Consider the following 13,297-nt stretch of genomic DNA (forward strand, 5'->3'; position numbering starts at 1 on the left):
GGCACATTTTTAAATAAATTTACAACCCAACAATTTTTATAGCAGAGAAACCTCCCAAAACAAAAACTTAAGAAGCATATTATTTAGGCATACAGTGAAATCTGGACCAAACTGGGGAAGCATAACCAACCTATAACAGGAAGCAGACTGTTATCCCTGTTCTTTTCATTATCACAGAGACAGCAGTGAGTGGAACAAGTCCAACACCTCTCGAGATAGTTTCTATAAACTGCAGAATTACAGAGGAGATGGAGCTCAACAACAAACCTTGCTGAAGGGCCATTTCTGTCATCTAAATGCTAGTCTAAATGGACGAGACCTTGGAATTGTAGCTTTAAAACTTGACTGCAGGCTATATTAAACACATTTTACATTTTGCCTCTATACATATATTCTGTACCGAAAAAAATTTAAGGAAAAAATTCTTAAACTCCCTATGCAAGACATATGCTGGTATTTCCTATACAGTATCAGTTTTCAATGTTGGGTGCAAACCACTAAATTGATTTCATTTCCCATAATTTGAATTATACTGTCCTTAATAAAATTTTTGCCATAGTGCACAAATAACCGTAGTATGTTATGTAGGGAGATGTGTTTTCAGGGCAAAGGAAATACTTCTGAAAAGCTTCCTTTATAACAATTTAAAGCTCATTTCCCTAGCCCTTTTCCATTATTTTCAGTAAACTGACCTAAGTTTAAGCAAGCATTAATCAGAAAAGAATGATCACAGATGCTGGCCACTCCTCCAGTAAGGTTTAAGTAACAAGTTCTCCATAGAAGCAAAAAAGACACAGCAAAAAAAAAAAGTGATCTGTTTTTAAAAATGGAAGTATGTAAGTTCAAAGAAGAGATTAAAAGACCTGAAAACTATGCTTGGCAGAGCTTAAGAAATGAAGATTTTAAAAACTGGAGAAATGAAAGCCTTATTAGAAAAAACAGAAAACAGAAGCCATGCAGAAAACAAGCTAGAGGAAACTTTTAAAATGGAAAAATAACAAAATACTTAAAGCTCCAGAGATAATAAGACACATGAAAAGAATTCTGATATGCATAATTGATAGCCCTGAAGAGAACTGAGCAAATCAAACTTTTAAAAATTCAAATAGAATATTACCTGAAAAAAAAAAAAACAATCGATCAAGAAATGGGTCCTGATTAAGAGAACTTTATGGGCATCCAAGCAGAGAAATCAAGTCATGTATACATAGTGAGGGAAAAAGGATCATCTCAGACCTGTAGCAAATTCATAAATCAGTGAAGCAAAAGGCTCCCAAAGGTCTGAGGAAAATACCAGGAATTTTTTACCCACAAAAAGTTGTATTTAAAAGATAAAGGGCATAGATATTCTGAAGTATGCAAGAACTTACAAGTATACAATCACCAGGGGAAAAAACACCTGATTACAAAATTCACCGGACAGGAAGAAAGCAGTTCAAGAAAAGTAAACCTTTTAGAAACTCAAGAATAATGGGGAATGACTATGAGATGCAAATTAAATATTTGAATATTGTCTATATAGGAATAATAAAACCAAGTATAAGAACTCTTAGGTGTGGTTTTATTTTTCATAACAGGAGTCATATGCTATCTCTAATTAACATACATGAAGCTAGAAAAAAATGACTCCAGAGCTTTAATGCTTTTTGTAACTATCCTTTATTTTAGAAGGAATCTTTTAGAACTAGATTCTCTTAGAGAAAAAAATTTTCAAGTATTGTTAACATTACTTCACTTTCACATTTTTTTCCTTTTGTTAATAAATCCAAGTAAAATTAATTTGCTTTATTTATTAAATATAGCATATAAGCCCACTTTTGTAAAACTTACATGTATTTAGGACAGGTAGTTGGAATGAATGAAATTCACCAGATAGTATTCTGGTTGATGCACTTCTGAGTGATTTTTATTTAGTGCTTTTTTCTTTTTTAATAAACATTTAGATTATCCTTCACATGGAAAAAAAATGAGTTGTTTGGAGTTTCAAGCTTTTTTATAAGCTTCCAACACATGTATTGTTTGTTGGAACTGCCGGTTGGTAGCCACTTTTCTGGAGGGCAATTTGGCAATATGTAACAAGAACCTTAGTGCTTTTATTCTTTTTACACAGTAATCCCATTTATAGGAATTTGCCATTAACAAAACAAATATACACTTAGATTTATCCCATCATTTTACATATATTTTTTATATATGAGAAAAACTGGAAATGGCAAAAATGTCCATCTGTAGGGGTATGAATAGATTATGTAGAACATCATTAGTGCTCATATATTTGAATAATCTTTAACGGCAAGGGAAAATATTAATCCCTCAGTCATTAACATTATTCAAAAAATTTCAAAATAGTGATCTTTTTGTGAGTGTGTGTATACATAAAACAATTCTGCACTTCCCAATTGCTTTACAATGAATTCATAATAAAATTTACAACTTCTATGAAAAGTTTGCAAACTTATAAAACTGAAGTACTGTATAAATTACAAACTAAGAGTATTCTACTTTTCAACTTGGAATAGTTTTACCAGTTATTGAACACTGGCAATTGCTGAAAGAGGGACAAGTGAAATGATGAAAATTACTATATGTAACACTTTTATGTAAGTATAACCTAGGTGATGGGTTTACTGCCCCACAAATACCTTTGGCCATGTGGTATATACTGCCTTTAGGAAGGATGGCTGAGTTGGGGGCAGTCTCTTGTTGCAGTTTTCTTTTAATGAAAGTTACTAATATATACAAAAGTAGAACAGTAAAATGAACACCTTACACACCTCATCACCTGTTCTCCAAGACCTGAAAGGAGATGAAATATTTGAATGCTCCAAGTCATTTTTTAATAAAAGAGCTGACTTTGGTATTCATTAATAAAACAAATGAGCTAACTACACCACTTAAGTAGGATCCTGAGGGATGCCAACGCTTTAATATGAAAAGCTAACTAAATACACCTGCTCATGAATTAACATTTAATAAATACCTTTCCAAGGTTGTAAATATGGTAGAAAAACCCTCAACCTCCTGCAATGTATTTCAAGTATCTTCCACATTGGAGGATACATATGGCAAGAGCCCAGATAGTCTCCTATTTAAGTAATGTATATCTGAGGAAGCGGTACAAAGATAATAACTATCCTTAAAATACATTTGTATTTACTTATTCTGCATATTTCCAAATTAATCTATGGCATCATTTAGCATAAGTCTTGGTAAATCTCTCTGAGGGGTTTAGACAAAATTACCTCATTTCAGTGTATAGTACCAAAAACAGCTAAAAAACCTAACACCAACAATACAAGTTTGAACTCCCCAACTATAATCACTGACCACAGGCATTATTGGTAAACACTACTATGGTTTTCCAGGTAGTACAGGAATTCTATGCCAAAATGGATAAGTCTGACACATATTTGTTCCTCAGAAAATAACAATCATCTCTTCCCTACTTTAACTGCCAGTATCAATCTCAGTGTTTAAAAACTGCTTCAAAAGATGTTTCAATTTTATATCCAACATGTATCACCTTTAGAACTCACTTTATTGTTTTGTCCCTCAGTTTCGTCAATGATAAAATGCTTCTATCCACTTCATACAGGTGTTGTGAAGATCCAGTAAAATAAAGGACATGAAAAAAATCCTTGGATTTTTTTAACTAAGCCTGTGATGTAGAATATTCACTAACAGTTAAAACATCTCTCCGAATTGTCAACACTGTATTTCCACTGTCTAAACAACTAGATGAATTAACCAAATTTGACTCTTGTCAAAGATTTATTAACTTAAAATAGAATTACTTCAAATACAGACAAAAGCAATTTTGTTTCTTTGAATATCAATATACAAAGAATATAAAAGAAAAAATTCTGAATCTTCATGTTGTAGTTTTACTTTATTTTTTTTTTACCTTTTAAAAAGTTTTTGGCACTACAAGATTCTGTAAAGAATAGAAGTGACAAATTTAAAACACATGAAAGTCTTTCCTAATTCTTAAGAACAATATATATAAAGTCTGAAGCAACCAAAGTATGAATACAGCTAATAGAAAATAAAGAATGTCATTTTTAAATTCTCTCTTTATACAATTCATCAAGGTTAAACAAAACATAAAATTCCCTTAAAAATAGGGTAATAAAATAGATGAAATTTGTATCACTCAATTTGGTGATACTAGTAAAAACTATACTTCATATTTATATACAAATAATACAGTCTTTAAAAACAGTCTTAGAATTTAAATAAGCTATCTAAACGTGTTAAAATTTTAAATCAGGACCTGATTTGTTTTGCTTTCCATTAAATGTCACTTTTTCTGCTGAATGTAACTGACATTGAGGTACGGATACCCTTGAGACAGCAGGATTGGCTGGTTGCTGTACATCGGTAGACCAGCTGAAAGAAAATGGACTCGCATTACTCCGACACGTTTCCTCTTGGTGGGTGGGGACAACGCTCTCTACACCGACGGGTGGCACATCTGTCTGTTGGACACAACACAGACAGGAAACTGAAAGGCTTGTGCCTATTTATCTGACAACCCCTTAGAATTAACTAGTAGCTAGTTTTCTTTTTTCTGTTCATTTAGTAAAGAGGAGATGAAGCACTTCAAAACATTTAGTAGGGGAGAAGGGTGGGGTAGGGACTGTACATGAAAGAAATGAGAGAGAGATGGAGAGGAGGAATCAAAGGGAACAAACCCACCAGGGAAGAACTTCAAACTCCCCCAACCACCAAAAGGGCCTATATGACCAATAGTAACTTTCCCTCAGCCCTAGCTCTTTGCTCAGCAGAATAAACCAGCCACAGTTCAAGGTTCTGCCTCTCTATAATAAAGGGATGCCCCAGCCAGACATGGATAGTTTAGGTAGGAAGGCTTAAATTTATTAAGCCTGAGACCCATACAAGGGCCCCCCCACTTCTATTACCATTTCATTAGGTCAGCATTTCCTGAGTGCCTTTCTTTAATTTCTTGAACTCCTAGTTTAACTGTAATAATTTACTCCAGTTTTTTTGAGCTCCTAGGTTAGAGCTAAAGGCCAGACTCAGATATTCCCTACTAGAATTGAGATGTCTCTGAGGCAAGTAGGCTAGATAAAATGCTTACAAATTCCTTGAACTTTTCCTTAGTTTGTAATAGTCATTACTTCAAAGCCACTACTGGTACATCAGTACCAACTAAATATAGTGAATTCCAGTGTCATTCAAGTTCAGTTTTAAAAAAACAATATGACTGTGCCACTACTCAACTCAAAAACTTCTGTTAGATACCCACTGCTTACTACACTGAGTCCAAGTTCCATGATACAGCCTCAGCCTGCCTACCTTTAGCTTAATCACCTACACATCTTACTTACCTCATCCTTTAGTCCTATTATTTTTTTTCATATTATGCTAGGCAAAACTCAGTGTCTTTGCATATATTATTCCCTCAGCTAAGAACATTCTTCCCTTCCATTCTCTACAAATCTCTAGGGAAAAAAATGCTTATCTCTTTGAATATCTGGTTCAAATGTCAAAACATTGTTTGATTTGATGCCTGGTGTTCATATCCTGCCTGCTCTCTCTGCTAGGGTAACAGCTGATTTCTCTAAGCTTCTATTCTTGTCTATGTCTATTTTACATGCCTGGCTCTAATAATAAAATATGCATTAAGTGTGGAGAGTTCTATTTAGTTCTTGCTTGAGCAACAAGCAACTAGCACAGTCTGACTAACACACAGTATATTCTGTTAACAAACATTTACTGAATGCATGAATTTCACTCCCAGATCCTGGCCTTCACAAAGGCTCCTTGTCCCAGAACAAAACCCACCCAGTCTGTTAACAAATTTGTAAGGATGGTACCTTGAGTATAGAAAGGTTTGTTGGCCTGAAATCTGGCATTTCCCTGATGCATGAAGTTTTGATGCAAACCGTAAGGCCACGAAGCTGGGACAAGAGGGAAATGGGGACGCGGTGCATGTTCCCAAGGAATTGGAGGATTTAGTCCTGGAAAGCCTGGTTCTGCATTTCAACAAAAAAGACATTTTAAAACATAAGTCTTTTCATTCAAATATTTCTTCATTCTGCACAGTTTACTGAGTACCTACCACTGGCCAAGATCTATGCTAAATGCAGAGGATACAAAAAAATTTAAGAATCAAACACTAATTGTGCTCAAATGATTCCTAAAGGACACATATATAATTAGACATATATAATAATATGTGGTAATTGCTGTTAACAGATCAGTGGAAGGTGTTCTAAAGTGAGGGCTAACCTAGTTGTATAAAGATTGAGGTTTTCCTATGATTGACTAAACTGAATTTTATGGGACAAGGAACGAGTTAGGCAAAATGGGGCAAGGATGGCATTTTAGACAGAAGGAATAGCATATACAAAAGCCAGGAAGCTGGAAAGTACAGCAAGTTTGGGAAGTTGCAAAATAGTCAGCAGTCTAAAGGTAGGGATAAAGGGAAGAAGTGGTAAGAGAAAAGACAAACAGGTAGGTATGATCTATATTTCGAAGAACATTAGATATATCATTAAGGAGCTTATATTTTATCCTAAAGATGATGCCAAGTAGCCTAGAGCTAATTACATCCTGTCCTTGAAGGAGATCCTATTAAAAGCTGACACATGGTGGTATAATGGTTGAGAACTTAGGCTTTGGAGCCAATGGGTCTAAGTTCCAAGAATTACTAAGGTTCTTTTAAAAACCTCAAGGTTGTTGTAAGGATTAAATTAGATAAAATAAAAGTAAACTGGCTTATACAAGTTTTGGTGTATAAGTAGGAACAAAAAAAAATATGAGTCCTATTCTTTCTACAGCAAACCACCCCCAACCAATCTACTTCCTTTAAGATGTATCTTTAAATACATTTTTCAAAGTGCAGTATGCCCTAAATCTTATGCATCATTTTTGGTAGCTTTTCTCATCTAGGATCACAATGTGACATGAAATAATCTGAAAGACACTACCTTTATCCACTAAACTTCCTAGCAGGAACTCAAATTAGGAGGTGTGGGATAGGGAGCATAGGGAGCAATAAAACTAAAATCCATACTAGCCCCATTCTCACAAACTCAGGAGGTAACCAGGAAAACAAAGCCCCTGGCTCACTGAAAGTTCATACAGCTAAGTTACAGCTAAGAGCTAAAGTTGCAGGGTTCAGAGTTTATAAAAAATGAGACTGGGTAGGTATGTTGTGGTCCTGACCAATTGCAAAATTATGTTTTAACATAAAAGGGTATTTTTAAGAGTATATTCCAATCTCCCTTGGACATTTTCCACAACCAAATATTTTCATAATACAAGCAATATAACCCTATTAAAGATAATTCTGAAAACATGGAAAAATTCGTATTTTTTCATACAATCTCCTTCTCTAATACAACTATTATCATTTTAATATATTCCTATCCAGTCCTTCCATTTTTAATACAGTATTAATTTTAGCTGTAATATTAATTAGGAGTGGTATACCCATCCAAACAATCAATATTTACTGAGTAACAGTTTATATAATATATAATAGAATATTACACAAATAATGTATCTATCATACATCAGGCAATATACTGAACACCAGAGAGACAATGACAGGAAATAATTCATAGCCTCTAGAAGTCTAATGGGTTATGCAGATAAGCCAACAGGCAATTTCAACATAGTAAGGCAAGTGATATGATATGGATATTAAGGAATCATGGGGGAGATAAAGAATACATAATAAAATTGGAGGACAGGATCAGCAAGAGTTAAAGGCTGATCTCTTTTCCTAAAGAAAGTGATCTAAATTTAAAAATGGAGGATAAGTAAGTTAGTCAAGCTTTGGAACAAAGCAAGAGGAGGAGAGAGTGAGCAGGAGAAGTAATAGAGAGGATATTCCAGGCAGAAGGAACAACTTAGGTAAACCATCAGGGGGGTAAAAGACAGTATACAGTATGTTGATCAAATGTTAATTAGTTATTTAAGGCTGAAACAGGGATCAAATAGTGGTAGGGACAGGAAAGACTTAAAACTATAAAAGTGGAGCCAAAACATAAAAGGTTAAGACACTGGATCTGTTGTTATGGTTATATAACTCAGTAACTATCATAGTGTACATCATAGCATACAGGTAAAAAAACATTTCTTGAAGCAGAGGCCACATTAGAATGGCCATGTATGCCACATAGCCTTTTATCTTGGAAATTAAATGAGTTCCCACAGTCTGGTATTTCTGCTCAGCAAAATACATTATCTGTATTGTTCCAAAAAAGGTTAGAGATGCCTCCTCTATCACAGTGCTCTAAGGAATAACTTAGAATTATCACTAAAATTCATTTGAAAGTTTATAAAGGAAAAGATTCAAGCTTTCAGTCTACATTTCCTATGCAAACTATACTTCAGGAAAGCTAACTAGTAATAAGGAAAGGTCTTTATGGAAGAAACACAAATAGTAAATAATCATCATTTGACAACCCTGCTGAAATAATGGATATCAGCAATAATTATCAATGGTGGCTAAGACTATAATGTAAAACTAATGAAGAACTTTATAATGGATGGAAGAGGCTGACATCACCTAACTCACTGATCAATCTTAAGTCACTAAAAGAGGAACCACCACATAGTAAGTTCCCTCTGAAGTGAGGGAATAGGAAACATACAGGACCAACCAAGAAGTAAGATTCTTGCTAACAAAAAAAGCCCTGAATCTAATCCAGCCTCTGGACCCAACAACCCACTTAAAGGAAATACAGGGGCAGAAATACATGTTACAACAATGCCACAGAGATAAAATCAGCCAACACCAGAATAGGGGAAATTCTAGTTTCTTTAACAAATAGTTAATATGGGGGGAGACATAGGGGAAACTGTTATAATTAAAGGAAACTTACAAGATGTAAAAACCACATACAATGTATGGGCTTTGTTTGAATCTTGATTCAAATAAATCAACAATGACAATAATTTTAGAGAAATAGGGAAAAATGAACAAGGACTGGGTATTAGATAATATTGGATATGGTAACAGTCTTGTTATGTTTTTAAAGAGATAAAAACTGAAGTTTATAAGCAAATTTGATCCAACGTCTGAAATTTGATTAAATTACTGAAGCCAAAAAAAAATTTTAATGAGGTGAAGGGTTGAGATAAAAGAATAGCATCAATATTGTTAACTCTTAAATTGGGCCAATGGGGGGTTTCATTATACTTTACTCTCCTTTTGTGTACATTTAAAATTTTCCATAAATTTTTTAAAATAAAAATATCCCAAAAAAGCTGGATATAGAACTAGATTTATTGCATATATCAATTATTTTTAAATATGCAAATAAAAAAAGACTGGACAGTAATACATCAAAATATTACTTCACAGTTATGTCTAGGAGTTGAGATTATGGATAACTTTTTCAAATTTCTATAATAAATATGTATCACTTAGGTATCAGAAAAAAACTATTATTTTTTTAATGCTACAAAGTACTACTAATATCTTTTTAAAGAATTGTTTCTTACTGGGAGAAAGTAAGGGTCTAGGGCAAAGGGCACAAGTCTGAAAAAAGAAACTGGTTTAAATCTTAAATCTACTATAATTATTTATGACTGCATGATAGTTAAGTTTTTTAACCCTTTAATTTCCTCAACTGTAAAATGAGTGCAAATAATACCTATGCCAAGCAGGATTGTTGTGAAAATTTTAAATAATAATTAACACGTGTATTACTTCATTTAATATTCACAATATTCCTGTGAGTTAGATGCTATTAGTATCCCTATTTTACAGATGAAACCAATGCACAAAACTATTAAGCAACTGTCCAATACCATATAATAAGTGGCAAAGCCAGAATCCAAATCCAGGCAGTCTGAATCCACAGACCATACTCTTTACCTTTATCTAATCCTATACTGTCTCTCCACAATATTGCTTGCTATCCATTTCTTCATATTTATTTCCCCAGGTTCAACCAGTAATACCAATCACCCAACCTTTCTATAGACAGACAGAAAAGAAGAAAAGGAAGGGTTACCCGAATTCCCCACTGTACCATTGTTCACCAGGGAATTTGGAGCCACAGCACGAGGCCAGTGTCCATCATGAGAGGAGCTAGGGATCGCCACGGGTCTAGCAGCAGGCTGTGCAAAGATGATGCTGGGATCGTTCAGGCCAATATTGCTGGGGGCACTGCCTGGCGCAGAGTGGATCACTGGGCCATGAATAGGCCAGGATGGGGTAGGGATCTGGAGGGGGTGTACTGGCAACAATCCCATATTGTGCATGGGAGAATACTGAGCTGGTGGTGACTGGGGAAAGTTATACATAGGCATCTGGACCTGATGGGGGGTCTGGGCTCCCTGCTGAGGTGGGCCAAGCTTGGGCTGGGATCCTGGCTGGGATGGAGGCTGGGTAATGACAGCTGATTGGCAAGAGTTCTGTGGAAACGGCTGGGGCTGAGGAGAGTAAGATGGTGAATCAGACTGCAGAGAAAAAAAGATACATTTTAAGATTAATTTATAAACATCTTAATTTTATAAAAGCAGAGATTACCAAAATACAAAATCATGGAGTTATTTAATTAGAACATATAAACAGAACTCTATAATGTGAATAAATAATAATAGAACCTCATTTTATATGAAGGTAGAATTTTTCCCAAGGTCCTCAAACCCTCTCTCACATAGAAATTACCTCATAAGCCTTTTTACTGTCCAAAGAAGAGTGAGCCCAGACATCATCCCCTTCATGCAGATCCACATTTCAAATTGTAACTAGAAATTTACACCTAAATATCTCAAGTCACTTTGGTTCAGTACCTCAATAGTATTTACTGAGTGTCAGTTATGTACTGGGCACTGTTCTAGGTATTCAAAACACAACACTAACTTGTAATGCCTTCATGGAGCTTCAAGTTCATGGGGGAAAGGTGGAGGACCAGGTTAAGATTACATAAGCAATCACAGTAAAGTACAATGATTACTATGATAAAGAACATGTAGGGTATAGTACGTAACGAAATCCCTAAACTCACTTTGGGAGGAGGGTAGACAAGATGAAGGAAAGTGGAAATCAAGAGAAACTTCTAGGAGGAAATGACCTTTAAGCTGAGACTCAAGGGTAAATAGAAACCAGTCTGACAAAAGAGGGTAAAGAGGAAGGGAAGTGTTTGAAACAAAGGAACAGAATTGAAGGTCTGTAGGCATAAAAACACATGGCATTTTAAAGTAACTGTAATCTGAAAGAAGTTTAATATTACTAGAGTACAAGGGCAAAAGCTGGGGAATGGCAGATCCAAGGCTGAAAAACTAAACAGGGACAAGATAATGAAGTCCTATAGGCCTTACAGTTTAGACTTGGAAGGCATTAGGAAACTGCTGAAGGGATTTAAAAACAAGCCAGGAACATAATCACTCGGTGTTAAGGAAAAACTATTCTAGTTTACTAGGAATGAAATAGAGAATATTAAAAAGAAAAAAAAAAGACTGATGAGACTAATTGATTAAAAGACTGCTCTAACACAATAATTCTAAAATGATGGTAGCCTAGGCTAGGGAAATATAATACTGGAAACAAAAGAGAAACAAACAGCTGTGAACAATTTTTTATAGATAGGAACACCGTGATTTCATGAGTGTTTGGATGAGGGAGTTGAAGGAGAGGGAGTAGTTCTGGAAACTAAACAGAGAATGAGACCACTGAAGGAGGAGGAGAGGCAAGTCTGGGGAGCTGGAGAGAAATATAAGCTACCTTCCAGACATGTTGACTCTGAAGTGCTTTGTGAGACATCAGAATGGCCATGTCCATTAGACAGACTCTTACCCAAATCTTAGGTGAGAGAAAAAAGTATGAAAGTGAGGGGTAGCATAGGAAAGTGGTTATATCATAGGTTTTGGAGACAGAGTCTGAGAGTTCAAGTTCTGCTTCCAAGTGTCTGTTGACCTCAGGCAAGAAACACAAACTCAGTTTCTTCACCTGTGAGGTATAAATAATAACAGAATCTAACAGTTTTTTGTAAAAATTAACTAAACAATGTATGTGGAAAATAGAAACCAAATTCAGGACAGTAGATACATTTTAGTAGCAGGGAAGGGATGGGAGACTACCTATTAAGGCTGTTGTTTAGATTAAAAGTAAGTCATGACTCTGAGGTTTCCCATTAATATGGGAATAGCATCCAAGAGGAATGTATAAGGGCTGTCAATTATGGGTAATTTTTTAATAAACCAAAAATAACAAAATGTTACAAATTGTTAAAGCCTGGTGGTAGTACATGGATGTTTATTATTTTAAATACTTCTTCAATGTTTTAATAATATTTTATAATAAATAGGGGGAAAGAATGCTTATATAGCACACAGCACTCAACAAATATTAGTTAATATCATTGTTATTATGTAACATTTATGAAATTGTCAGCCTCACAGTAGGTATTAAGATGTTTGGGGGAGGGTTAGTGGGCTTCTAAATGTTTTTCTGAGACTCTCCCTGTACTACTCTTCAAATGTTCGAGTATGTTTTTCTAAAATACAGATCACTTCAGATTACCATGTATAAAAGTTACCAGCTTTGAAGCTACATAGACCTGGGTTCGATTTTTTTCTCTCTTTCCCAACTTCTCAGTTTGTAAAATTTGATCATAATAATAACCTACTACTTTACATAGCCACTCAAAGAATTAAATTTGGTAAGTGTGAGGCAGTAAAGCACAGTGTCAGGTTTAGAAGCTTTCATTTAGTACTGAATTTAATTAAGTTAGGAAGTACAAGGTGAATACAGACTTAAAGAAAGGTAAAAAGCAACTCAGCAAAACTAATATGAAACTTATGAATCTGAATTCTAGTTGTTAGTCTTTTACAAGGCACAATTTCGTCAGGTATCCACTTTAGCTATGAAAAGACAAACAAAAGCTTCAAGCAAGTGAAATGCAATACATGTACTGCCCTAATAGTACTAAAGCCCTAATATGTCTCAATTTTTGTGTCTGTTATTTTTTAATAGTACGGACAGTTTTTCACTAGGCAAAGCCTGAAATCCCAACGTCATTACTTATTTCAATCTAAACAACAACCTTATTAGATAGTTGTTACCTTATTTTACAAATAAGGAAGAAGACTCACTGAAGTTAAGTAGCTTGTCCATCAATATAAATCCAGATCTACAATACTCCAAAAGTAATGGTCATTCCACCTCATGTGCCCAACAAGGACACCTCTACAAAGCACTGTATCATCTGAAAGATTCTATTTGCCCATCTTAAAAGACCAACCCTATCACCCATCAAAGACAGTGCTGTCATCCTGCCAAGACTAACCATATACAAGCAGAATACTT

At 34.8% G+C, this 13,297-nt stretch overlaps 1 protein-coding gene across 11 annotated transcripts in view; it reads right to left on the minus strand.

Moving 5' to 3' along the window:
• Window positions 1-460: 460 nt before the first annotated feature.
• Window positions 461-13,297, minus strand: part of TUT4 (terminal uridylyl transferase 4) — a 162,557-nt gene continuing 149,720 nt past the window's right edge. For 4 of the 11 annotated variants that reach the window (XM_036893244.2, XM_036893243.2, XM_036893245.2 and 1 more), the window contains exons 28-30: window positions 9,999-10,446; window positions 5,841-5,999; window positions 462-4,389 (exon numbers count right to left, since the gene is read on the minus strand). In XM_036893244.2, the coding sequence (XP_036749139.1) occupies window positions 4,301-4,389; window positions 5,841-5,999; window positions 9,999-10,446 (696 nt within the window). In that variant the 3' untranslated portion in view covers window positions 462-4,300. Of the gene's footprint in view, window positions 4,479-5,840; window positions 6,000-9,998; window positions 10,447-13,297 lie in introns of all 11 variants that reach the window. The other 7 variants (XM_036893250.2, XM_036893249.2, XM_036893248.2 and 4 more) reach the window with 5 other exon arrangements.

The sequence above is a fragment of the Manis pentadactyla genome, chromosome 4 (genome assembly GCF_030020395.1).
Source record: "Manis pentadactyla isolate mManPen7 chromosome 4, mManPen7.hap1, whole genome shotgun sequence".
Lineage (NCBI taxonomy): Eukaryota > Metazoa > Chordata > Mammalia > Pholidota > Manidae > Manis > Manis pentadactyla.